The 27,884-nt window shown below is 43.5% G+C and overlaps 1 protein-coding gene across 4 annotated transcripts in view; it reads left to right on the forward strand.

Annotated features, from left to right (window-relative positions):
- The first annotated feature begins 927 nt into the window (after positions 1-927).
- LOC109881415 (clathrin heavy chain 1) overlaps positions 928-27,884 on the forward strand; it is a 40,287-nt gene continuing 13,330 nt past the window's right edge. Inside the window, exons 1-12 of one of the 4 annotated variants that reach the window (XM_020473557.2) lie at positions 928-1,222; positions 20,020-20,227; positions 23,005-23,273; positions 23,469-23,630; positions 23,870-23,983; positions 24,314-24,487; positions 24,741-24,938; positions 25,248-25,448; positions 26,101-26,253; positions 26,610-26,732; positions 27,114-27,251; positions 27,339-27,503. In XM_020473557.2, the coding sequence (XP_020329146.1) occupies positions 1,181-1,222; positions 20,020-20,227; positions 23,005-23,273; positions 23,469-23,630; positions 23,870-23,983; positions 24,314-24,487; positions 24,741-24,938; positions 25,248-25,448; positions 26,101-26,253; positions 26,610-26,732; positions 27,114-27,251; positions 27,339-27,503 (1,947 nt within the window). In that variant the 5' untranslated portion in view covers positions 928-1,180. Of the gene's footprint in view, positions 1,223-20,019; positions 20,233-21,096; positions 21,100-23,004; positions 23,274-23,468; positions 23,631-23,869; positions 23,984-24,313; positions 24,488-24,740; positions 24,939-25,247; positions 25,449-26,100; positions 26,254-26,609; positions 26,733-27,113; positions 27,252-27,338; positions 27,504-27,884 lie in introns of those variants that run through there. The other 3 variants (XM_020473561.2, XM_031804792.1, XM_031804794.1) reach the window with 3 other exon arrangements.

Below are 27,884 nucleotides of genomic sequence, written 5' to 3' on the forward strand. Positions count from 1 at the left end.
TTCTAAACTACAGGTAACGGCCCAAATAAAGGAAACACCGTGTCAATAAGGCGTTGGGTCACCACAAGCCAGAACAGCTTCAATGCACCTTGGCATAAATTCTACAAGTGTCTGAAACTCTATTGGAGGGATGTGACACCATTCTTCCAAGAGAAATTGTTGACGTTGGTGGAAAACGCTCTCAGGGGTTTCTTCAGAATCTTCCATAAGTGTTAAATTGGGTTGAGAACTGGTAACTGAGACGGTCATGGCATATAGTTTACATTGTTTTCATGCTCATCAAACCATTCGTGTCCTGCACATGGGAGCATTGTCATCCTATGAGGAAATAGCCACGACATGACCCTAGGCATGGGATGTTATTTGCTTAATTAACTCAAGAACTACACCTGTGTGAAATCACCTGCTTCAATATACTTTCTGTACCTCATTTACTCAAGTGTTTCTATTATTTTAGGAGTTACCTGTATGGTGCACATACATAGCATAAATCAAATCAAATTGGTCGCGCACACATATGCGCATATGTTATTGAAGGTGCAGCGAAATGCCTACTCCTACCTTGACTAATACATCATTTAAATTCCTCTTTTACAATCCCAACATATTTTCTCACTACTAGACACTTTTCACAGGGTGGGGTAAAGGCATATTCCCAACGTCTCAGCACTTGAGTTTGCAGAAATCGGAAGGGGAGTGGGCGCCTGTCACGTGCCTTTATTTCGACTTAGGGAAAATTAAGGGGAAGGGGCAGCGGAGGGGTACATTGAGGACATCCGATTTTTTTTTCTGCATTGGTAGGCTATTTGTGGGGAAATCCTCTTGGTTAGCTGCAGGGCTTATAAGTAGCAAGTGTATTATTTTGTATAATATTGTAAGGAACATTAGAGCTTCACAAAAATGGTTTTCTCCCAGAGCTAGTGTAATTATGTTTTGGACTATTTTACTTAGCGGAAGCGTAGAGTTTTGGTTCAGGAGTGTTGTTTGGGTGCTACTGAACGAGAGCAGGCAGTGAATTCAGGTGATATCAACGCAAGCCGGCGAGACCCCTATCATTGCACATCGCATTTTACTTTTGGGGCGTTTTGGGGACTTCCAATACAATACAACATTCATTCCTCTTCGTGTCCCCTTCCCCTTTCCTTTTCTCCGGACAATTGAAACATAGAACGCCTCAAGAATGGCCCAGATACTGCCGATACGATTTCAGGAACATCTGCAGGTAAGAAGACAAACAGCCGGGGGAAAAAAACGCAGTACAGATGCATTTTCGCACAGTTCTTTAGCTTTCCAGGTCCACACGTAGAAACACCACTACGCATTTAAATTGAATCGTACATGGGGCTGTAGCCTGCAAGGAGAATGCTCAATATAGCCACAGGCCTAGCTAGCTTGTGCAGGGCAGATGATGACTTGATCAAATTGAACAGTCAAATCGTACTGGGAGGCGATAGTATGCTTACTGCAGACCCGAAAACACAGACAGTGATTCACGCCGCAGTCTGTTCAAGTGGAAAAACGTCGCTGTCACAACTCTCAGAGCCTACGCGTCAAAGCTCGAAACCGCAGTATTTTGACACTTTGATGCCTTGATCGCGGCACTGAAGTGCCAAGATTGTTAATTAACCCTACATGACACATCCGATTTAACGAATACGTTCCAAATGTATACCGTTTGACCTCCATAGAATGAGTTAACGGAAAGTTAATCGGATCGTAAATCATAGCGCTGTCCACTCAACTAGAATCAAGCTCTCGTGATTACGTTTTTGGTCATGGTTCTCAATCTGAATCGATTGGTTATTTAGGCTATGTTAGTTAATGAGCTATAGGCCTACACAATTAACTATTGTTAGAATTTAGTGATTTGAGAGAAATGCATGCGGTTATATAAACTATCTGTGCTTCATATTTTTAAATTAGTAGGCCTTGTTCGAGAACCCACCAGTAAACCTCTCCATATGCGTAGTGGATCACATCAATGCGGCAATGTTGTTAATTTTGGTAGCTGCACCGGCCCAGTTTCTTGGGACCAAAGTGCAAGTTTCTTGTGATGCGCTGGTTCAAGCCCTACTCTGCTCGTTCCCCCTCCATTCCTACAAATGCATCCATTGAAAGGCAACACACCATTGTTTGACATTTGATCAGGCATGTCTATTAATTGAAAGTGTATCCATTTAGTACTAATAGAAATGCCTGGAATAAACTGAGGACTTTGGGCCTCAAGTTGCTTTGTTTTTTCTCCTGAATTGGTATTTACAGCCTCTATGCATTAAACAGTATAGTCTGGGTGGGTTTAGGTATGGATTTACATGCACTGCCATGTAGACACAGATGAGACTGGCTTTATTGTTTTAACTCTATGTAGAACTACTATAATACATGTGGAGACACCTTCAAATTAGTGGATTCGACTATTTCTGCCACACCCATTGCTGACAGGTGTATAAAGTCGAACACACAGCCATGCAATCTCTATAGACAGACATTGGCAGGAGAATATCCTTACTGAAGAGCTCAGTGACTTTCAACGTGGCTGTCATAGGATGCCTCCTTTCCAACAAGTCAGTTCGTAAAATTTCTGCCCTGCTAGTTAGAACCGTCGGGAGCTTCAAGTGGAAGCGCGTTCTCTGGAGTGAAGCTTCACCGTCTGGCAGTCCGATGGACGAATCTGGGGTTGGAGAACGCTACCTGCCTGACTGCGTAGTGCCAACTGTAAAAATTTGTTGGAGGAGGAATAATGGTCTGGGGCTGTTTTTCATGGTTCGGGCTAGGCCCTTTAGTTCCAGTGAAGGGAAATCTTAACGTGACAGCATAGAATGACATTCTAGATGATTCTAGGCCTCCAACTTTGGGGAATGCCCTTTCCTATTCCTGTTTCAGCATGACAAATGCCCCTGTGTACGAAGCGAGGTGCATACAGAGATGGTTTGTAGTGTAGTGTAGTGTAAATGCCATTTAGCAGATGCTTTTATCCAAAACAACTTAGTCATGCGTTCATACATTTTTACTCATGGGTGATTCTGGGAATCATACCCACTACCCTGGCGTTACAAGCACCATGCTCTACCAACTGAGCTACAAAAGACTATAGAACTATTACACTGCTGGACTTTTCACAATTGTATAAGGCTAGGAATAAACAGAGCACCCTCAATAAACATTGGCCTACAAACACACACTCTGTTAATTAAGCATTGCCAGTGTCTCATTGTGTGGGCTTGTACATGTAATTAAACACTAAATTAGCGTAATTCTCCTTTTTCCCAGGCTTGACTGACTGACCCTAATCTAGGCCGTGTGTGAGGTAGAGGTCTTCTCGGGTCCAACAGGTAGGACCCGAGGAGCTCTACCAACTGAGCTACAAAAGACTATAGAACTATTACACTGCTGGACTTTTCACAATTGTATAAGGCTAGGAATAAACAGAGCACCCTCAATAAACATTGGCCTACAAACACACACTCTGTTAATTAAGCATTGCCAGTGTCTCATTGTGTGGGCTTGTACATGTAATTAAACACTAAATTAGCGTAATTCTCCTTTTTCCCAGGCTTGACTGACTGACCCTAATCTAGGCCGTGTGTGAGGTAGAGGTCTTCTCGGGTCCAACAGGTAGGACCCGAGGACAATCAGACCCGAACACAAATGGACCCGACAACAATCAGACCTAGACCTGACCCATACCCTTACTGGTCCGTGTTTAGACCAGACCCGATTGGACCCAAGTGACAAAATAATTTGTTTTAGACCGATGCTCCCGAGTGGCACTGCATCGCATTGCTAGAGGTGTCACTACAGACACCCTGCTTAGAATCCAGGCTGTATCACAACTGGCCGTGTTTGGGAGTCCCATAGGGCGGCACACAATTGGCCCAGCGTCGTCCGGGTTTGGCCGGTGTAGGGCATCATTGTAAATGAGAATTTGTTCTTAACTGACTTGCCTAGTAAATAAAGGTTAAATTAAAAAATATATAATAATATCAGCCAAGTTTCTCTTCTCGTTAATGAATACAGTGCCTTCAGGAATTATTCACACCCCTTGACTTCTTCAACATTTTGCTGTGTTACAGCCTGAATTTAAAATGTATAAAATCTAGATTTTGTGCCATTGATCTATACACAATACCTCACAATGTTAAAGTGGAATTTTGTTTTGAAAAAATTCTAAACAGAATTGTCTTGAGTCAAGTATTCAACCCCTTTCCTATGGCAATCCTAAATGCGTTCAGGAGTAAAAATGTGCTTAACAACTCGCGTAATGCGTTGCATGGACAATAATAGGGGTTAATATGATTTTTGAATGATTACCTCATCTCTGTACCCCACACAGGTCCCTCATACGAGCAGTGAATTTCGAACACAGATTCAACCACAAAGATCAGGGAGATTTTCCAATGCCTGGCAAAGAACGGTACAGTCGATGGGTAATAAATAAATAAAAAGCAGACACTGACTATCCCTTTGAGCATGGTAAAACTTATTAATTTAGCTTTGGATGGTGTATCAATACACCCAGTCACTACAAAGATACAGGCGTCCTTCCTAACTCAGTTGCCGGAGAGGAAGGAAACCGCTCAGGGATTTCATCATGAGGCCAATGGTGACCTTAAAACAGTTACAGTTTAATGGCTGTGATTGGAGAGAACTGAGGATGGATCAACATTGTAGTTACTCTACAATAATAACCTAAAGGACAAAGTGAAAAGAAGGAAGAAACAGAATGTACAGAATGAAAATATTCCAAAACATGCATCCTGTTTGCAATAAGGTACTAAAGTAATACTGCAAAATATGTGGTAAAGAAATTAACTTTTTGAGTACCACTCTTCATATTTTCAAGCATAGGTGGTGGCTGCATCATATTTTGGATATGCTCGTTATCGGCAAGGTCTATGTAGCTTTTATAAAAAGAAAATCCTAGAGGAAAACCTGGTTCAGTCTACATTCCAACAGACACTGGGAGATGAATTCACTTTTCAGCAGGACAATAACCTAAAACACAAGGCCAAATATACACTGGAGATTCTTACCAAGACGACATTGAATGTTCCTGAGTGGCCTAGTTAGTTTTGACTTAAATCTACTTGAAAATCGATGGCAAGACTTGAAAGTGGCTGTCTAGCAAAGAGTTTGTAAAAATTATTATGGGAAAATATTGTACAATCCAGGTCTGCAAAGCTCTTAGAGACTTACCCAAAAAGACTAACAGGTGTATTCGCTGCCAAAGGTATTGACGCTGGGGTTGAATAGGTATCTAATCAAGATATGTTAGTATTTTATTCTTCATTACACTTAAAACATTTTTTTTTTAATTCTTCCACTTTGACATTAGATTATTTTGTGTAGATTGTAAAAAAAAAAAAAAAAGATGAAAGACATACATTTTAATCCCAATTTGTAACACAGCAAAATGTGGAAAAGGTCAAGGGGTTTGAATACTTTCTGAAGGCACCGTAGGTCTTTTTGGATCGGCCTAATATAAGTCAATAAATTCACCTTGTTAGTGTAAAATAAATATGCTATAGGTTGTGCGGAGCTGTGGTCGGGTCTATCAGCTGTAGTTACATAGACCCGATGACAATCAAACAGGATCTGACCTGTACCGAGGGAAAAGTTTGGATTTTGGACCCAGACCCTCTCGGGTGTTTGGGTGGACCCGTGAAGACCTCTACTGTGAGGGAGAAAGAGTGTCTGAGTAAATGGATTCTTGACCTATGCCCTTTAGTAGTTCATTTACAGTGCAGTACAGTGTGTGCATTAGTCTATTAGCAGATTCATGATTATTCTGGGGCTCAGTCTGTGACAAATTATGCTCTGCATTATATAGGGCAGATATTGCTAAAAGCACCCACCCTCTGCTTTAGCTCAGTGGGCTTATGCAGTCATAAGTCTCACAGAATACCTAAGTTTAATACCCTGTCATTTAGCCTCAGCCTGACACTGCACTAGTAAGAGGGAGATAGATACCTGTAAGGGGTTTAGCCAATCATTAAAGGATTGGATATGGGGCAATTCGGGCAAATGCCTAATGGGCTGGTCCATCTTTAGCTCAGTGTGCTTGTCTATTTATACTTTTTTTCTGCAGAAGTATGGATCATTATTTGGCTAATAATGAGGGACCTGAGAGAAACAAATTGTCCGGTGTATTAGAAATTCCTGGGCCGATTTCTTGTCCCAGTCCGTCCATGTTGCCTGTCCACCCTGCTTTGTGATATTACTCTACACAGAGGGTGGTGCGGACAGCCCAGCATATCACTGGGGTGAGGTCCCAGCCATTCAGGATATACACACCAAGCGATGTCTGTGGAAGGCCTGAGAAATTGCCAAAGACTCCAGCCACCCCTGCCATAGATTCTCTCTGCTTCCGTCAGGCAGTATCAGAGTATCAGGTCTCGGACCAGCAGGCTCCGAGACAACTTCTACCCCAAGCAATGATACCTTTTAAACAGATAGACAATAGCTGCCCACCACCACCAAGGACTATATGCACTGACTATGCACTCTTACTGCTCTCTACCCACACACGCCTACATTGACACACTTGTGCACACACACACTCATTACCACGCAGACTACCACTTATGCTGCTGCCATATTGTTTATTATTATTATTAATCCTGCTACCAGTCACTTTCCCCCAGTTTTACCAGCCACTCCATTTTCTTACCAGACAAAACATTTTTCAGGATAAAATAAAGAATTAAGATGCATCACAGAAAACACTGTAGCCCACACTTTCACCACTGTAGCGTTGAGATTCTCTATTCCAGACTACCACACACACAACACACGTTTGATTTTTTTACATGTGGGCTCTGGATTGGAAAACAATAATGCTCCCAAATGCTCTATGACAACCCGCTAGTGTGGCTGGTAAAAATAGACATTCTACCAGCCAATGGCAAAATCTACCAGCATTTGGCTGGTGGCTGGTGTTAATTTCTCACTCTGTGTACATACTGTATCTACCTCAACTACTCTAGTATCCCTGCACCTTGTACATTTGGTACTGGCACTGACCCTGTATATAGCATGCAAATTCTCTTTTTTATTTTATTTTGTGTTTTGGTTTGTTATACTATATTTAATACTGCGTTGTTGGCAAGGGCTTGCAAGTTAAACATTTCACTGTACTTGTGCATGTGACAAATAAAAGTTGAAACTACTAACAGATGACCAGCTCCCTGCTCTTGGCGGCTGCTGTTGTCTCCATTAATAGACAGATGCGGTAAGCAGGCCCATTTAACCCAGAAAACCACATCAGGGCAGGAAGGGGAAGTGAGGTGATGATGATCATCAGGCCCAGCAGAGCACCTCTGGCAGGAGAACTGTTGCCTGGAACTGCTCTGTCTAATGGCTGGAGTACCGTCAGTCAGGCATATCGCTGCATACTACCCCCCACCCCCCACACACACACACAAACCACAGTCTCAGCTGAAACAATGCACCTAACTGGAATGAGCTGTCCTAAAACTGTAGTCTGTTATTGTCAGTCTATATTGTTGTGTACCATTCTTTATTCATGGCTGTGTTCTTAGGCAAAATTGTGAGTGAGCCCACTCCCTTGGCTGAGAAGCAACCACACACATGAATGGTCTCAGGATGCTTTACTGTTGGCATTACTGGCAGCAATATCCTTGCCTGTGAAGCCCTTTTTGTGCAAAGCAATGATAACGGGCACGTGTTTCCTTTTAGGTAACCATGGTTGACAGAGGAAGAACATTGATTCCAAGCACCACCCTCCTTTTGAAGCTTCCAGTCTGTTTTTCGAACTCAATCAGTGTGACAAAGTGATCTCCAACCTTGTCCTCGTCAACACTCACACCTGTGTTAACGAGAGAATCACTGACATGATGTCAGCTGATCATTTTGTGGCAGGGCTGAAATGCAGTGGAAATGTTTTTTTGGGGGGATTCAGTTCATTTCCGGGGTAAAGAGGGACTTTGCAATAAATTGCAATTCATCTGATCACTCTTCATAACATTCTGGAGTATATGAAAATTGCCATCATACAAACTGAGGCAGCAGACTTTGAAAATTAATATTTGTCATTCTCACATACACATGCAGGTAGGCCTGCTGCCTCAGACAGGATATTTGATTTTTTATCTATTTGTTAAAAATAAAATGTAACTGCATTGTTGCGAAAGGGCTCGTAAGTAAGCATTTCAAGGTAAAGTCTACACTTGTTCTATTCTGCGCATGTGACTAATAAATTAGATTTAGGCTAAACAAACAGCGATGGATTACACTCATAACCATGGTCCGCATCGAATGTGAGATTGTAACACAAATGTCCATGGAGTGGTGTGTGTGACTGTGTTGGTTGGTTCTTCAATCCCTGTATGGACCTAAAATCCCCCAAAGTTTCCACAAGGATAGTAAAACAAGGAAAATGCTCCCTCTTTAGGACATCTAAAGCATTAGGGTTACAATTAGGGTAAGGGTTTTGGGATAAGGTTAGGGGTGAAATCGGATTTTGAATGGAAATACATTTTAGGTCCCCACAACGATAGAAGAACAAAACGTGTGTGTGTGTGCGCGCAGGTGCACTCACTGGGCTGTGGAAACTGAGTGTGTATCAAGACACTGGGGGTGTTTCAATTTGCAATACTATCGTGCTCTGAGCACGCAAACTGGAGCATGCAATGGTCAGAGTTTTTAAAAGGGAGCACAGAGGGCACTTCTTGGGTGCATACTTTGTTTTTGTTCTCCTTTCGAAGCATGCATCGGCGCAAACTTCAAATATTTACAGGATTGTTGACGTAATGTGACGCCTAGATGCAACCGTGTAAAAACGATGGAAAATGTTATTGAAATCAATGGTGGCTGTTTTGCAGCTGAAGCGAGAAAATTTACTCAGACTTCCGAATGAAATGTTGCCCGTTCACATCTCATATGCTGCCGGACTACAATCCATTTATCTTGATATGTTAATAAATACATACTGTGCTAATTCTGACATGTTTACCTGCCTACAATACCCACTGTCGTGTGGGTAGATCGCATGACCATAGCCAGTTAGCCCTATTGGATTTACTATCTAGCTACCCACAAAGAATTGACAGCTAGTCATCTACCTCACATAACATTATGTATGCATGCTGTCCGGTCCTCTGGCAGTCTCTATGGGGGTGCCACAGGGTTCAATTCTCGGGCCGACTCTTTTCTCTGTGTATATCAATGATGTTGCTCTTGCTGCGGGCGATTCCCTGATCCACCTCTACGCAGACGACACCATTCTATATACTTTCGGCCCGTCTTTGGACACTGTGCTATCTAACCTCCAAACAAGCTTCAATGCCATACAACACTCCTTCCGTGGCCTCCAACTGCTCTTAAACGCTAGTAAAACCAAATGCATGCTTTTCAACCGGTCGCTGCCTGCACCCGCATGCCCGACTAGCATCACCACCCTGGATGGTTCCGACCTAGAATATGTGGACGTCTATAAGTACCTAGGTGTCTGGCTAGACTGCAAACTCTCCTTCCAGACTCATATCAAACATCTCCAATCGAAAATCAAATCAAGAGTCGGCTTTCTATTCCGCAACAAAGCCTCCTTCACTCACGCCGCCAAGCTTACCCTAGTAAAACTGACTATCCTACCGATCCTCGACTTCGGCGATGTCATCTACAAAATGGCTTCCAACACTCTACTCAGCAAACTGGATGCAGTCTATCACAGTGCCATCCGTTTTGTCACTAAAGCACCTTATACCACCCACCACTGCGACTTGTATGCTCTAGTCGGCTGGCCCTCGCTACATATTCGTCGCCAGACCCACTGGCTCCAGGTCATCTACAAGTCTATGCTAGGTAAAGCTCCGCCTTATCTCAGCTCACTGGTCACGATGGCAACACCCATCCGTAGCACGCGCTCCAGCAGGTGTATCTCACTGATCATCCCTAAAGCCAACACCTCATTTGGCCGCCTTTCGTTCCAGTACTCTGCTGCCTGTGACTGGAACGAATTGCAAAAATCGCTGAAGTTGGAGACTTTTATCTCCCTCACCAACTTCAAACATCAGCTATCTGAGCAGCTAACCGATCGCTGCAGCTGTACATAGTCTATTGGTAAATAGCCCACCCTTTTCACCTACCTCATCCCCATACTGTTTTTATTTATTTACTTTTCTGCTCTTCTGCACACCAATATCTCTACCTGTACATGACCATCTGATCATTTATCACTCCAGTGTTAATCTGCAAAATTGTAATTATTTGCCTACCTCCTCATGCCTTTTGCACACATTGTATATAGACCCCCCCTTTGTTTTCTACTGTGTTATTGACTTGTTAATTGTTTACTCCACGTGTAACTCTTTGTTGTATGCTCACACTGCTATGCATTATCTTGGCCAGGTCGCAGTTGCAAATGAGAACTTGTTCTCAACTAGCCTACCTGGTTAAATAAAGGTGAAAAAAAAAAAAAAAAAAAAAAAATAAAAAAATAGTTTTAGATTGTTTTTGCCCGTTAAACCAGCTGGCTAGCTAGATGATTACTATTGACTTATAGCTAGCTGATAATTATTAAGTAAAAAGGTTTGCTTTGTGTATGTCTAGTTTAGTCTCCATTGCCATTATCCTGACTGGAAGAAGGTTCTGTGAATGGGGAGATAGAGCGTGAGGTAATACAGTAGATGGAGTGCGAGTTCTTTTCAAATGTAATGTTTTATGCGTTCTCCACACTCGTCCTCACAAGAACGTACTAATAAGAACGTCCTCGGAGAATACACTCGGAGCATAAGTGTGGAGCACTGTAGTGTGCATATTGAGAAACACCCTGGGTTGTGTGTTGCGAGTGATTTAGTCTGGAATGTTCTATATAGGAACGGGGGTGCTTCCGGTGACTCAGCCACCCCACCCTAACCCAGGCCTCAAACAAGCACTGTATTCCAGGAATTCTTGAGTACAGCCCCCCCCCCCCCTCCCCAATTCCCCCAGCTTACTTGTTACCTCTTCCTTCCTTTACTTCTCTATCTCCCTCTATCCTCCCTCCTGAGAGATTTCTGGCAGCCAGTGGAGATATCTCCTCTTTTGGCCTTTCCTCTGATGTTATCGTCTGATTTGGTGCTCCATCCTAACCCCTGACCCCCTCACAGAGCTGGGTGAGGCCCAGTGGAGATCGAGAGACACGAGTCAGTTTGTTTTTCTCCCATCATGGTTAGGGTATGGGGAGGGCAAGGTGATCCTAGATCTGTGCCTAAGGTCAAGAACAACTTCACCTGGAATTTAGCCAGTATCACTGAATACTATTACTGAAAATGGTTGAAAACCTTCAGGTGGTATGTTGTGGTTGTAACCAACCATGTTCAGTATTCACTGATATTGGCTATATCTTCAGATCAAGAGGCTTCTTCTCATTAGGACAATGATATGCTCAATGATGGAGATAATCTACGACTGAGAATCAGTGGAGATCTGTTTCTCTGAAAATGATGACCTGCTGGGAGAGATCACATCACACTCTAGATCAGACCTGTGTCCCAGTTGGCACTATATTCCCTATATAGTGCACTACTTTTGACCTGGGCCCTACACACACTAATGAATAGGGTGCCATTTGGGAGGCACACTAGAGATCAGGGCACATTCTCAGCCTACTCCGGGAAGCCCCTGTGAACCCACTAGCAGAGGTCTGTGCTGAATCAACCATGTGAACAGGCTGCTGTTTGCATGGTATTTACTTAGAAATAACGTAACATGGTAATTACACAACAATTACATGGTTATTAGTGTTCGGCATCTGAGATTCCTGAAACAAGCACCACTATGTACAGTTTTGTATTTCGTAGTGTTGGGTTATTTGAAATAAATATGCAGCAGAAACTACTGCTGCATGTTATGGTATAATGCCTCAGTAAAAGCTAAATGAATAGCAGCTGTCATTGAAAATAAAGCTTTCCAGAGTCAGCCTAATATCCTGTTGTTGTCTGTCTGCCTGCCGTATGCTACTGTATGCCCACACTGTTTCCATGGGCTGACTGTGATGGGTGCCACCACTGCCTAATCTTCTTGGAAACAACATTTAAGAATTTCCTCCTCAGAAAATTGGACAAGAACGGGAGTTCTTTTAATAAAGGGAGTGATTTTGGTACCAACTGTTTTCCCGACCTTTAGGCAAATGTCAGCAACTGGTGCCTTTGTTTTTTCCTACGATTTTTTTCATGGAGGTACGACTCCAGCAAATCTCACTTCTTCTATGGATGTTTCAGTGTTTTCCACAAGCGCATGTAGTAGCCAGTCAGACTCCCCTGGGGGGGGGGGGGGTGTTACGAATTTTTGTTTGCCTATTTTGGTGACCCGTGGTACATTCTAACGCTAGATTATATTTTCATCCAGCAACTATCAGGAAATAACACTGATCAAACGTTTCACACTTTTTTACAGTGTTAGTTTCATCAGTTATTGTACAATATGATATAAAACAGAAAAAACATCATTTTGACTTCACTGGGCCTTTAAAGAATCATGTAACAATTTGAGCTTCTACTTTTAAAAATCCACCTTTCCAGATACAAGTCTCTCACCGTTGCCCCTTGCTATAGACCACCTTCTGCCCCCAGCTGTGCCCTGGACACCATATGTGAATTGATTGCCCATCTATCTTCAGAGCTCATGCTTCTAGGTGGCCTAAATTTGGGCATGCTTAATACCCCGGCCATCCTACAATCTAAGCTTGATGCCCTCAATCTCTCTCAAATTCTCAATGAACCTACCAGGTACAACCCCAAATCTGTAAACATGGGCACCCTCATAGATATCATCCTAACCAACCTGCAATCCAAATACACCTCTGCTGTCTTCAACCAGGATCTCAGCGATCACTGCCTCATTGCCTGCATCCGTAATGGGTCTGCGGTCAAACGACCACCCCTCATCACTGTCAAACGCTCCCTAAAACACTTCAGCGAGCGGACCTTTCTAATCTACTTTGCCCGGGTATCCTGGAAGGATATTGACCTCATTCCGTCAGTAGAGGATGCCTGGTTATTCTTTAAAAGTGCTTTCCTCACCATCTTAAATAAGCATGCCTCATTCAAAAACATTTGAACCAGGAACAGATATAGCCCTTGGTTCACTCCGGACCTGACTGCCCTTGACCAGCACAAAAGCATCCTGTAGCGTACTGCATTAGCATCAAATAGGCCCTGAGATAATCAACTTTTCAGGGAAGTTGGGCACCAATATACACAGGCAGTTAGGAAAGCAAAGGCTAGCTTTTTCAAACAGAAATTTGCATCCTGGAGCACAAACTCCAAAAAGAGCACCTCACAGCTGCTCACTGCACTGAGGCTAGAAAACACTGTCACCACTGATAAATCCACGATAATTGAGAATTTCAATAAGCATTTTTCTATGTCTGGCCATGCTAAAATGATCCCCTGAAATTGTTGCAACCCCTATTACTAGCCTGTTCAACCTCTCTTTCGTATCGTCTGAGATCCCCAAAGATTGGAAAGCTGCCGCGGTCATCCCCCTCTTCAAAGGGGGAGACACTCTAGACCCAAATTGCTACAGACCTATATCTATTCTACCCTGCCTTTCTAAGGTCTTCGATAGCCAAGTTAACAAACAGATCACCGACCATTTCGAATCCCACCGTACCTTCTCCGCTATGCAATCTGGTTTCCGAGCTGGTCATGGGTGCACCTCAGCCACGCTCAAGGTCCTAAACGATATCATAACCGCCATCGATAAGAGACAATACTGTGCAGCTGGCCAAGGCCACGGCTTTCGACTCTGTCATTCACCACATTCTTATCGGCAGGCTCAACAGCCTTGGTTTCTCAAATGACTGCCTCGCCTGGTTCACTAACTACTTCTCAGATAGAGTTCAGTGTGTCAAAACGGAGGGCCTGTTGTCCGGACCTCTGGCAGTCTCTATGGGGGTGCCACAGAGCTGAATTCTTGGGCCGACTCTTTTCTCTGTATACATCAATGATGTTGCTCTTGCTGCTGGTGATTCTCTGATCCACCTCTACGCAGACGACACCATTCTGTATACATCTGGCCCTTCTTTGGACACTGTGTTAACAAACCTCCAGAAGAGCTTCAATGCCATACAACACTCCTTCCGTGGCCTCCAACTGCTCTTAAATGCAAGTAAAACTAAATGCATGCTCTTCAACCGATCGCTGCCCACACCTGCCTGCCCGTCCAGCATCACTACTCTGGGCGGTTCTGACTTAGAATATGTGAACAACTACAAATACCTAGGTGTCTGGTTAGATTGTGAACTCTCCTTCCAGACTCAATCTGAAATCAAATCTAGAATCGGCTTCCTATTTCACAACAAAGCATCCTTCACTCATGCTGCCAAACATACCCTCGTAAAACTGACTATCCTACCGATCCTTGACTTCGGCGGTCATTTACAAAATAGCCTCCAACACTCTACTCAGCAAATTGGATGCCATCTATCACAGTGCCATCCGTTTTGTCACCAAGGCCCATATACTACCCACCACTGCGACCTGTATGCTCTCGTTGGCTGGCCCTCGCTTCATATTCGTCGTCAAACCCACTGGGTTAAGGTCATCTATATGTCTTTGCTAGGTAAAGCCCCGCCTTATCTCAGCTCACTGGTCACCATAGCAGCACCCACCCGTAGCACGCGCTCCAGCAGGTATATTTCACTGGTAACCCTCAAACCCATTCCTCATTTGGTCGCCTTTCCTTCCAGTTCTTTGCTGCCAATGACTGGAACGAACTGCAAAAATCACTGAAGCTGGAGACTCATAGCTCCCTCACTAAATGTAAGCACCAGCTGTCTGGGCAGCTCATAAATCACTGCACCTGTACATAGCCCATCTGTAAATAGCCCATCCAACTACCTCATCCCCATACTGTTATTTACAGTGCCTTGCGAAAGTATTCGGCCCCCTTGAACTTTGCGACCTTTTGCCACATTTCAGGCTTCAAACATAAAGATATAAAACTGTATTTTTTTGTGAAGAATCAACAACAAGTGGGACACAATCATGAAGTGGAACGACATTTATTGGATATTTCAAACTTTTTTAACAAATCAAAAACTGAAAAATTGGGCGTGCAAAATTATTCAGCCCCTTTACTGTCAGTGCAGCAAACTCTCTCCAGAAGTTCATTGAGGATCTCTGAATGATCCAATGTTGACCTAAATGACTAATGATGATAAATACAATCCACCTGTGTGTAATCAAGTCTCCGTATAAATGCACCTGCACTGTGATAGTCTCAGAGGTCCGTTAAAAGCGCAGAGAGCATCATGAAGAACAAGGAACACACCAGGCAGGTCCGAGATACTGTTGTGAAGAAGTTTAAAGCCGGATTTGGATACAAAAAGATTTCCCAAGCTTTAAACATCCCAAGGAGCACTGTGCAAGCGATAATATTGAAATGGAAGGAGTATCAGACCACTGCAAATCTACCAAGACCTGGCCGTCCCTCTAAACTTTCAGCTCATACAAGGAGAAGACTGATCAGAGATGCAGCCAAGAGGCCCATGATCACTCTGGATGAACTGCAGAGATCTACAGCTGAGGTGGGAGACTCTGTCCATAGGACAACAATCAGTCGTATATTGCACAAATCTGGCCTTTATGGAAGAGTGGCAAGAAGAAAGCCATTTCTTAAAGATATCCATAAAAAGTGTTGTTTAAAGTTTGCCACAAGCCACCTGGGAGACACACCAAACATGTGGAAGAAGGTGCTCTGGTCAGATTAAACCAAAATTGAACTTTTTGGCAACAATGCAAAACGTTATGTTTGGCATAAAAGCAACACAGCTCATCACCCTGAACACACCATCCCCACTGTCAAACATGGTGGTGGCAGCATCATGGTTTGGGCCTGCTTTTCTTCAGCAGGGACAGGGAATATGGTTAAAATTGATGGGAAGATGGATGGAGCCAAATACAGGACCATTCTGGAAGAAAACCTGATGGAGTCTGCAAAAGACCTGAGACTGGGACAGAGATTTGTCTTCCAACAAGACAATGATCCAAAACATAAAGCAAAATCTACAATGGAATGGTTCAAAAATAAACATATCCAGGTGTTAGAATGGCCAAGTCAAAGTCCAGACCTGAATCCAATCGAGAATCTGTGGAAAGAACTGAAAACTGCTGTTCACAAATGCTCTCCATCCAACCTCACTGAGTTTGAGCTGTTTTGCAAGGAGGAATGGGAAAGAATTTCAGTCTCTCGATGTGCAAAACTGATAGAGACATACCCCAAGCGACTTACAGCTGTAATCGCAGCAAAAGGTGGCGCTACAAAGTATTAACTTAAGGGGGCTGAATAATTTTGCACGCCCAATTTTTCAGTTTTTGATTTGTTAAAAAAGTTTGAAATATCCAATAAATGTCGTTCCACTTCATGATTGTGTCCCACTTGTTGATTCTTCACAAAAAAACTACAGTTTTATATCTTTATGTTTGAAGCCTGAAATGTGGCAAAAGGTCGCAAAGTTCAAGGGGGCCGAATACTTTCGCAAGGCACTGTATTTTTCTCCTTTGCACCCCAGTATCTTTACTTGCACACTCATCTTCTGCACACCTATCATTCCAGTGTTTTAATTGATATATTGTAATTATTTCGCCACTATGGCCTATTTTATTGCCTTACCCTTATCCTATCTCATTTGCACACACTGTATATAGACTTTTTCTATTGTATTATTGACTGTATGTTTGTTTATTCCATGTGTAACTCTGTTGTTTGTGTCGCACTACTTTGCTTTATCTTGGCCAGGTCGCAGTTGTAAATGAGAACTTGTTCTCAACTAGCCTACCTGGTTAAATAAAGTAAAAAATAAAAATAAAAAGTCTACTGACTTCCACAGGCTTCAAGCTTCCTTCTCAGCTATCCACAATACAGCTATGATTGAAGAATGAAGCAGGTGTTAAACATTGGCTTTGCTATGCAGAAAGCAGCAGTTGACTACTTCATTGTCAGCACTTTGAATTAAATCAGTAGACCGATATCAAGATCTTTGAAAATACCATGTACTGTAAGTATCATTAGCTTTTAAACAATTCAATCTGTTTTCTTTTATCATATTTTGTAGAGTGAGGCTAACTATTGTTCCTGCAGTGAAGAGGGTTCACCATCTTCTTCGACTGTTTTCATAATTTATCTGCAGATAATCGCCAAAAAGCCTACCAGTATGAAAATTTGGGGGCCAAATGAACAGCTCTCGTACTGATGCAATTTGGTAGGCTACTGACAGGGTTGGGTAGGTTACTTTCTAAATTTAATCCGTTACAGTTACTAGTTACCTGTCCAAATTTGTAACAATAATGCTACTTTTGAATTACCCAAACTAATGTAATCTGATTACATTCAGTTACTTTTTGATTACTTTCCCCTTAATAGTCAATTAGAAGAAGACAACAATGTATGTTGCAAGTTGAACAGAATCTATTGTAGGATAAATCAATGTTAAAGTTTACATAGCTGGCCATATATGGATTTAAAATTTTACTTTATAGGTTGGTTATGTAGGTTATGTAGGCTTCTTCTAACTAAACCATCGCTTTCTACTACATATAATAACACAATTTAAACGATATATTTCCATTAAAAAACAGTTCAGAATTCCAGTCATTCGAATAAATGTTATACCCCTTGAACTTCAAGAATATGACTTGGAAATATGGAAGTATAGATTAGCCAAATTATTTTACCTGAGCAGAATACCAAAAGTGTTGATGAATTTGTGGTGATGGAGGACTGATTGGGCTCATTGATTCCAGTTGAAAGATAAATGCTGCGCTCATGGAATGGTATGCTTTGAGCACTACTGAAAAGTGCTATTTACATGTGAAAAATGAATGCCATGTTCTGCATTTGCTATAGGTCTATTGTTTCACTTTTTGTTGGTGACACTTTGATATCTTGATAATATGCAGCTGTTTAAAGGGCAAATCCACAGATGAAACAATAACAAAATGGACCTCTGTTTTGGTAAAAAGCTAAAGGAATGGGCCTGGAGAAATGTAACCACTCTCAGATTAATAGAGTTATGGATGGACTGACCATCCATGATATCAACATTGTTTTATCCATGTTATGAGGCCATACAGTGTTTGTTTACATTGACCATTTTTACAAACATTGGAGAAAAACATGCTTATTTTGGGTTCTCATGGAGTGTGACAGTTGAACTTATAACTTATAAATACCTCATGAGTTTATTCTTCAAGAATCATATAAGTCCAAAAATGGATGTAGCAACTACAGATTGCCCCTTTTTAAGTCTATCAAGTGTGTGAGTTTTGAGCATGTGTCCATTAGGCCTTTGGATTCTGTTATTTAGATTGAGAAATAAAATCCCCACTTTTTATTCCACAGGCTGGGATACGCACTGTGCAGCTGATGCCAGAGCACATTTTTCACTGGCTGGTTTCAAAAACAATGATTGATAGGCAACCTAAACTTCTTGTCCGGATCAATACCATGGACATATAACTACGTTGTATGATTTTATGAATGGCCAGGATATATGAGATCGACTTTATTCAGTCAGTTCGACACCTTTTATGAACTAGTCACGCTTTCTGTTCGTCAATCAAAGCACAGTAAATAACAGCAGCATTTCTACTGGCCCTGACATGGTGAGTTTCTTCAAGGGTGGAATGCTTTTTCTCTATATTCAGCTATTAATATAACATAATAAAATGTAGTTATTACACGTATTAAAAAGCTGTGCAGTATAATTTAGCAATACAAGTCATTACTCAATTCTTTAGAATTGCATTAATTTTTGTTCCTAAAGAATGTCATTTTGAGATTTGAAAATAGGACGCTTTATAAGAAATGTTGCAAAAGAGGTATGGACATGGCTACAGTAGGCTAGCCAAGAGGAATGGTAGGTGTATTTCTTTTTTTTTTTAGCTTTCTTTTTGCAGACTATCAACAGTATCCGGCACATTGCTATTATTTCCCATCGAAGGTTTTACTTTTGTAAAGCCCTTTCCCTAAAATAAACAAGATCAGCGAGTAGATTGCTGGCCGCTTCTTTTTGCTCGGGACAGCTTGCATGTGCTGTGTGAAGGCATCAACGCAATGCCAGCTACTGCTGTAGAAGTGACTTGCGGGTGGGCTCGAAGGTGCTTGAATGAACAGCCAATAATTTTGCTCAAATACAAATGATATGACATTTACGGGTGTAGTCATCAATGGTTTGCAATGGTAAACTGCGACAAAGCAGGTAAATGTTGAACTGGAATGCAAAAAATGCACCGAAAGTTACTGACCTGACAAGATCCACTGGCCCAGCACATGTTTTTTTCTGCAGGCCATCATTAACCTCTAAAACTCTACCAAGGATAATTTAGCTAGGCTATTTGTTTTAGAATTTTAGGACCCCTTTAGGTATCTATAACAATATTGTAAAAAGTATTTGATAAAATATTGGTTGTGTGCTTTATTACTATAGCCCATAGTAATGCATTGATAAATGGCAACAAAAAAAGGTTTTGAAGTGTCTGCCCTAATTCTAGGAGATAAAGTTCAGCAAATATATTTTTGGGGACACATATTTAACCCCTATTTAAGTCCAGTGACATTAGAGTCATTAGTTTGTAGCCCAAACTGTTTGGGTGCTACAGACAGAAGTTGGCACTTCAGCGTTACTGACTTCAGGCAGGTCCTGTAGGGCTTGTGGGGGTCGTAGAGCAAAACGGAGAACACCATTGTGTAGGACAAACCATTCGGATGCTACAGACATTTTCGTGAGAAGACCAATTTTCGGCATGTCTCATGGTCTGAGACACGGCTGTAGCTCGGCTGTGTCTAGCTTAGAATGACGGATTTAGATAGAGATGATTGTATTATGTTACTTAGATTGATGCATGGTTGCACAAGCATTTCGCTACACTCATATTAACATCTGCTGACCATGTGTATGTGACCAATAACATTTGATTTGATGTGAGCAATAATGGCACACATTTCAACTATTCCAAAAGAGGTCAAAATATACCCAATCCATTGAAAAGCTGTGTGTGTTGCGGTGTGTTTCAGCTGCAGAACCTGGGGGTGAACCCGGCTAACATTGGTTTCAGCTACCTGACCATGGAGTCTGACAAGTTCATCTGCATCCGGGAGAAGGTGGGCGAGCAGAACCAGGTGGTGATCATAGACATGGCTGACCCCAATAACCCCAGCAGACGTCCTATCTCTGCTGACAGTGCCATCATGAACCCTGCCAGCAAGGTCATCGCCCTCAAAGGTAGGGTACCACCACGACCTTACGCTTGCCTCCCAAGTGGCACCCAAATCGCCCAGGTAACACACAACTTATGACCAGGGCCCATAGGGCACTATGTAGGGAATAGGGTGCCATTTGGGAGTCACATTATGACCCCGCTCCCTGACCGACCCTCCCTGGGCTCCTTATTCGACCAGTGTAATAACAACAACCAAAACGCTCTGTTACAATGCACTCACTAAGTAGTTGCTTGTTAATCCAATGCTGCTGCTATGGTAATTTCAGCCTTACTACAGTACACCGCAATATGAGCAGCCTATTTCTTCATTTGTTCCTGAAAAGTTAAGAACAGTAGATGCGTGTCTGCTTTAGCGTGCGTACTATTCACACAGGATTGCTGTTTATGTAACTCCAGCGTTAACATAGCTGTCAAAAGAAGAGTTGGGTGTATCTGTTATAATGCACTATTTCCTCCCGTGCTATAAATACCAGGAGTCAGTGCACTCAGACATACTGCCTGAAGTGTACTAAATTGGTCATGTAAGTTGATTTTCCGCCACTGCTTCTAGCCCTTAGAGCCCCAAGCGCTTTAGCCTTCATGTCTGTATCGGTTTGCATTACTTCTGATGCTTTCTCTTCAGGCTTTGCACAACTCTCTACCTCTCTCTCTCCCCACCTTGTTTTTCTTTGACTGACTCTTTGCTTTCTTCCCCTTGCTTTCTGTCATCTATCAGAGGGTGAGTGTTTCTCTCTCTCTCTCTCTCTCTCCCCTCTCCTCCCTCTCCCGCCGTGAAGTCTGCCTATCTCTCCTACTTCATCTCTCTCTTCCTCTTTTTCCCGGACTGACTCATGGCTTTCTTTCCCTTGCTTTCTGTCTTGTCACCTCTCAGACGGTGAGTTCCTGTCTCTGTCTGCCTGTCCGTCTATCCGTGGTGTCTTTGGTCATCATGTCCCTTCTCATAAAAGCTTCACCACCTTCTTAACCCACTGAACTCATGTGTTCTGGTTACTTCTGACAAGTAACCGGATCAATGAGACTGTTTTGTGGACAGAGGAGCATTTGATTCTGTACATTTGAATCCACACATTGTAACTTTCCCACATGGTAACCCCCCACACCCCCTGACTGTGACCTCTCAAGATTTAGAACTTTTCAGTTTCAGAGTTTCCCCAAAACAGCCCCCCCCCCCCCCCCCCCCCCCACACACCCTCACATACTTTTATGAGAACCATACACATGTTAGCATGACCTGTTGTATGCTGGTAGACTGTGTGGTATGCATCATCAGATATCATACACACTGGAAGGTGTGTGTGTGTGTGTGTGTGTTAGGGCTGGGCGGTAAACCATAGAACACAATATAACGGTATTCATTCACGGACTGGTTTGGATTTGATTTGTTACGTTTAATAATTCAGTAATGACTCAAAAAAATGATGGCAATCATCTGTTTTTATCACCAGTGAGAAACTGCTAACAGCTGAGAAGAGAACTGCTAGCTAACTTACAAGCACAACATGTCAACAACAATCGTCTGACTACCCCTAGTGATGAAATTAAGAACTGCAATTGAAGCCAAAAATGCAGTCAGAGGAGAAGGATTGTTCTGTCAAGGATGTTGTTGTTGGGAATAGCGATATACTAAGACAATGGCAACGTGACATGGTGTGTAAGTGATAGCAAATGAGTGCAGGAAATGAAGAAATTGATTACAATGCTGGAAGAGAATGCTGGAATTGAACAAATAACTATGCAAATGGGAAACAATGGGTTGAGTACCAGAGTTGGAGGCTATAAAGAGGATTTTGATTCTTATGCAATATTCTACAAATAGGACTACCTTACTGTCAGCTTTATCCATTATTTTTGGCTGAAGTTTGGCTGAAACAATTAGAATGGGAAAAGCCCATTAAAACCATATCGCCCAGCCCTAGTATGTGTAAGAGGTTTTGGTCTCCAGCCCTAGATCTCACTCTACAGTGTACCAGGTATGTTGTACCTTTTCACCTACATGTTATGGTCTCTGTGAAACCAGTTCCGTTCCTTGCTCACTTCACTGTGCAAACCTAAAACTACAGGACATGCTGTCACTACTATGCTGTCCCTTAGGCTTAGTTCCATTTTTTTTTAACTGGTTGTGATATGGGAGGTTAGTAAAGTATGGAGATTGATTTCCACACTCATTATTCTCCGCATGCCAGAGACTAGAACAGTTCAGAAGTAGGCAGCGACACTGATTCTAGAAGCTCTTTCTCACTTTTTCTTCGAAATAGTCTAAATGGCTATGCCCTGGTTAAGAATACTTGGGCCTGGAATGTGTGACAAATGTCTTTAAAAAAAATATTTAAAAAAGTAACCTTTTTTTCACAACCTAGGAGATTGAGAACACATTCTCCTTTACAGCAACAACCAGGGGAAGAGTTGCAAAGTTGTCCTGGAGGATCTGTCTTCTAGATACTATCTATTAGGTCTATTGAGCGTGTTATCTATCTACCTCCCTCCTCTTTATCCCCACTGCCTCGACGCTCTCACTGAACAGGGAAATTGAGCACTTTTGACTTCTAGAAATCCAGTTTGCTGGGAACTTAAAGGGATAGTTTACACACGCTACAGATTTGTGCAAAGTACAAATCTCATCAATACCTAGAAAGAGGTCCATGATCCTGGATAGTCAGCTAGCAACCCAAATGATGTGAGTTCACTAGCTACAGTTTATCATTAGCTTCATTCAGGTTCAGGGCAAAACAATGTGTTGTGTCTCACTGTTTCGCCTCTCTCGCCCTCCCTCGGCTCTCAGCTGCTAAGTGCCTGCAGATCTTCAACATTGAGATGAAGAGTAAGATGAAGGCTCACACTATGACCGAGGAAGTCATGTTCTGGAAGTGGATCTCTGTCAACACCGTCGCCTTGGTGACTGAAGTGGCCGTCTACCATTGGAGCATGGAGGGGGACTCGCAGCCCATCAAAGTGTTTGATCGGCATGCTAGTCTGGCCGGATGCCAGATCATAAACTACAGAACAGACGAACAACAGAAGTGGCTCCTCCTTATAGGGATCTCGGCACAGGTATACACACGCACACACACACACACACACACCTTATGATCCGTCTTCTATTGTCTCACATACAAACCCATACTTCACAGCGTGTGCACACATCAGACATAAAGTGTAGGTTTTGTATTCTAAAAGCACCGTACTTCGGTTCTTTTCTAGCATGTTCAGATAGTGATGACATCCCCTCTTTTTTCTATCCTGCAGCAAAACCGTGTGGTGGGGGCCATGCAGCTGTACTCTGTGGACAGGAAGGTGTCCCAGCCCATCGAAGGCCATGCTGCAGCCTTCGGAGAGTTTAAGGTGGAGGGCAACACCAAAGCCTCCACTCTGTTCTGCTTCGCTGTGCGCAGCCAGGCTGGGGGCAAGGTGAGAACCGGACACTGGGGGGTATACAGGCATGGTGAACCTAGTAATGATTCCATAACAAACCAGGACACCCTCTGTAAACATTACTTGTGACTGGAGAAACTGGAGGAAGCTTGTGGTTGACTCTTCTGCAGTCGAATGATGATGATTACTTAATGCATGCGGTCAGTGCATACGGTCAGTATGTGTGGTTAGTATGCGGTCACTATGTTGACCTGTGTGGTCATGTTGTGTTCCAGCTGCACATCATAGAGGTGGGTCAGCCGGCTACAGGGAACCAGCCGTTTACTAAGAAGGCTGTTGACGTGTTCTTCCCACCTGAGGCTCAGACAGACTTCCCCGTCGCCATGCAGGTAAGGACCCCTAAAGACCCACCAGGGAAGGACCCACTCGGGGTGCCTCTCTCAATGAATGAATGCATATCAGTCGAGCCAGACTGAATCTGCTGGGAGGTTTTCTTAATGCATATTTAACCCGTACAACTGAAGCGGTTTGTTTTCTGTTTGAGTTGACCCTTCTCTTGGCAACACTTATTTACTTACCAGTAACCTGCACACACATATGTTTAGGATTCTTTAACTATTAAAACACTTAACTGCCGTTCAACAATGCTGATAAGACCTTGGTGTCTTTGGCCCATACAGAGGGTATAATCTCTGTGTCCCCGGTTTCTCTGTCCTCAGATTGGCACCAAGCACGGTGTGATCTACCTGATCACGAAGTATGGCTACATCCACCTGTACGACCTGGAGTCAGGAGTGTGTATCTACATGAACCGCATCAGCGCCGAGACCATCTTCGTCACCGCCCCCCACGAACTCACCTCCGGCATCATCGGGGTTAACAAGAAGGGACAGGTAAGAATGTCAGACCCATTAGAATTACAATAGGGATGTATACAACAGGATCTGTATGGTCACTTTATGGGTGGATACCAGGGAAAGCATGTGCACATATACACTATCCAGCTAAATAAAACTTATTTATATATATTTTTTAAAATGAGTTTTTGTGTCATGTTCTTTCTTATGTTTATTGAAAATCATCACTAAAAATGTGTTATTAATCCATTGATGTATTTGATTCCTAAATGTTCGGCATCCCCCTCAGGTGTTGTCAGTGTGTGTGGAGGAGGAAAACATAGTGAACTATGCCACCAACGTGCTGCAGAACCCAGACCTGGGCCTGAGGATGGCTGTGCGTTCTAACCTGGCCGGGGCTGAGGAGCTGTTTGCCAGGAAGTTCAACACACTGTTCGCCCAGGGCTCCTACTCCGAGGCTGCCAAGGTGGCCGCATCCACACCCAAGGTAGGTCAGACGCCAGGACTAGGGGAGATGATCTGTTGGGTTGGTTTGGGCTGAAGGAGGGTTGCAACATTACGGTAACTTTCTCAATATTTACCCAAAACCTGGTTGGAAGATTCCTTGAATCAGTAGGGAATACGGAACCCCCCAACCAGAATTTCTGGAAAACCTGAGAATTTGGGGAAGGTTACTGGAATTTTGTAACACTAGGAGGGGAAAATACAGTCTCTTTCTGGATCCTTCTTAGCCTTGCTATACACTTATCAACAATAACATTGAATTACTGTATCTTATCCTCTTCCTCTCCTCCAGGGTATCCTGCGCACAGCGGAGACCATCCGTAAGTTCCAGAGCGTGCCAGCCCAGCCGGGCCAGGCCTCTCCTCTGCTTCAGTACTTTGGCATCCTGCTGGACCAGGGCCAGCTCAACAAGTTTGAGTCTCTGGAGCTGTGCAGGCCTGTGCTACAGCAAGGACGCAAGCAGCTGCTGGAGAAGTGGCTGAAAGAGGACAAGGTAGGACTGACTGGAGATGGAGCAGTGGATTAGGCAGCCTTGTTACTATGCTCACACACACATCAAGAGTAAGACTGTGTGTATGTAAACAGAAGTCCCCCACGGGCCTCCTGAGTGGCGGAGTGGTCTAAGGCACTGCATCGCAGTGCTAGCTGTGCTGCTAGAGATTCTGGTTCAAGCCCAGGCTCTGTTGCAGCCATGCGCAACCGGGAGACCCATAGGGCGGCGTACAATTTGCCCAGCGTCGTCCGGGTTAGGGGAGAGTTGGACGGCAGGGATGTTCTTGTCCCATCGCGCACTAGCGACTCCTGTGGCGGGCCGGGCGCAATGCGTATGGTGTTTCCTCCGACACATTGGTGTGGCTGGCTTCTGGGTTAAGTGGGCATTGTATCAACAAGCAGTGCGGCTTGGTTGGGTTGTGTTTCTGAGGACGCATGGCTCTCAACCTACGCCTCTCCCAAGCCAGTACGGGAGTTGCAGCGATGAGACAAGACTGTAACTAGCAATTGGATACCATGAAATTGGGGAGGAAAAGGGGTAAAACTAAACACAGAGGTCCCCCCTCCATAGTCTGTCAATCGATTCCCTTTGTGCTTGTGTATTTACCCTGAAATTGCAGTATAGCTAAAGTTGATGTGTTGCGTGTGTGTAGCTGGAGTGTTGTGAGGAGCTTGGTGACCTGGTTAAGGCAGTAGATCCTACGCTAGCCCTCAGTGTCTACCTCAGAGCCAACGTACCCAGCAAGGTGATCCAGTGCTTTGCTGAGACCGGACAGTTCCAGAAGATAGTGCTCTATGCCAAAAAGGTACACTTCACTCTGAGAATGGATGGACCTCCCTTTGGATGTGTTGCAAATAGTACTCTATTCCCTATATAAAGCACTACCCATATGGCTAGTGATGCACTATGAAGGGAATAGGATGCTATTTGGGAGACACAACTCTCATAGTATCTCATAGCATTCTGCCATGATCATGATTTAATAAGACAACACTGTTTTAGTAGTACATTTGATTGACCTGAAGTACCTAGTTCTAAAATGTCAGCTTGCCCATTTTGTCTTGTCAGATGACAGAATTATGTGGACTCTCCTCTCTCGCTCTCCCTCCCCCTCTTTCTCTCCCCCCTCTTTTCTCCCTCTCTCCCTATTTCCTCTCCTAGGTGGGCTACTCTCCAGACTGGGTGTTTCTGTTGAGGAATGTGATGCGGGTCAGTCCAGAACAGGGTCTACAGTTCTCTCAGATGCTGGTGGCAGATGAGGAGCCCCTGGCCAACATCAACCAGGTAACACACGCACATAGCACAGACACACAGGCCTGCGTGAACACACACACTGCCCAGTGAGGGGCCTCCCCTGTCTGTTATTCCTCCTTTTTTAAGGGCATATCAACTTTCCCCTCCTCTTGTCATAACTGGCTCTGGCTAAAAGTTGCCCACAAGCATAGATCTATGGGCCCTGGCCAAAAGTAGTGCACTGTATAGGGAATATGGTGCGAATTTGGGACATACCCCTAGAATCAGCAGTTTAGAGGTAACTTCATCCTATCTAATCCAGCAATGCACTTCCTTATCCAGCAGGATTATGTCCCTGTGACTCTTGATTACCTCTTTCTCTACTATTATTGGCTGCTAATGTCCCCGCTCTCTCCCTCGTGATTGGTGTAGATAGTGGATGTGTTCATGGAGGGAAGTCTGATCCAGCAGTGTACCTCCTTCCTATTGGACGCTCTGAAGAACAATCAGCCAGCCGAGGGACACCTACAGACACGCCTACTGGAGATGAACCTCATCCACGCCCCCCAGGTACAAACACACACACCTTTCATAATGTGTTGTTGTGTTTCTGTTGGTGCAGTATGTGTTGTAATTGGTGGTTCTGTGTGTATCCAGGTAGCCGACGCGATCCTTGGCAACCAGATGTTTAGTCACTATGACCGTGCCCACATCGCCCAGCTGTGTGAGAAGGCTGGACTGCAACAGAGGGCTCTAGAGCACTACACTGACCTGTTCGACATCAAACGGGCTGTCGTACACACACACCTGCTCAACCCTGAGGTACGTAGGTGTATGTGGGGTGGCTTCAAATGTAACCTCTCTTGTTCTCCTCTCTCTCTCTCGTGTGTTATACCCAGCTTCTACCCCCAAGCCATAAGACTCCTGAACAGCTAATCAAAGGGCTACCCAGGCCCCTCTTTTACGCTGCTGCTACTCTCTGTTTATAATCTATGCATAGTCACTAACTCTACCTACATGTACATATTACCTCAATTACCTCAACTAACCGGTGCCCCTCCACATTGACTCTGTACTGGTACCCCCTGTATATAGCCTCGCTTGTTATTTTACTGCTGCTGTTGAATTATATGTTACTTTTATTTTCTATTTTCTACTTATCTATTTTTTTCTAAACCAACAATGCTTTAAGAAGTTAAGGGC

This window comes from Oncorhynchus kisutch, linkage group LG3 (assembly GCF_002021735.2).
Source record: "Oncorhynchus kisutch isolate 150728-3 linkage group LG3, Okis_V2, whole genome shotgun sequence".
NCBI lineage: Eukaryota > Metazoa > Chordata > Actinopteri > Salmoniformes > Salmonidae > Oncorhynchus > Oncorhynchus kisutch.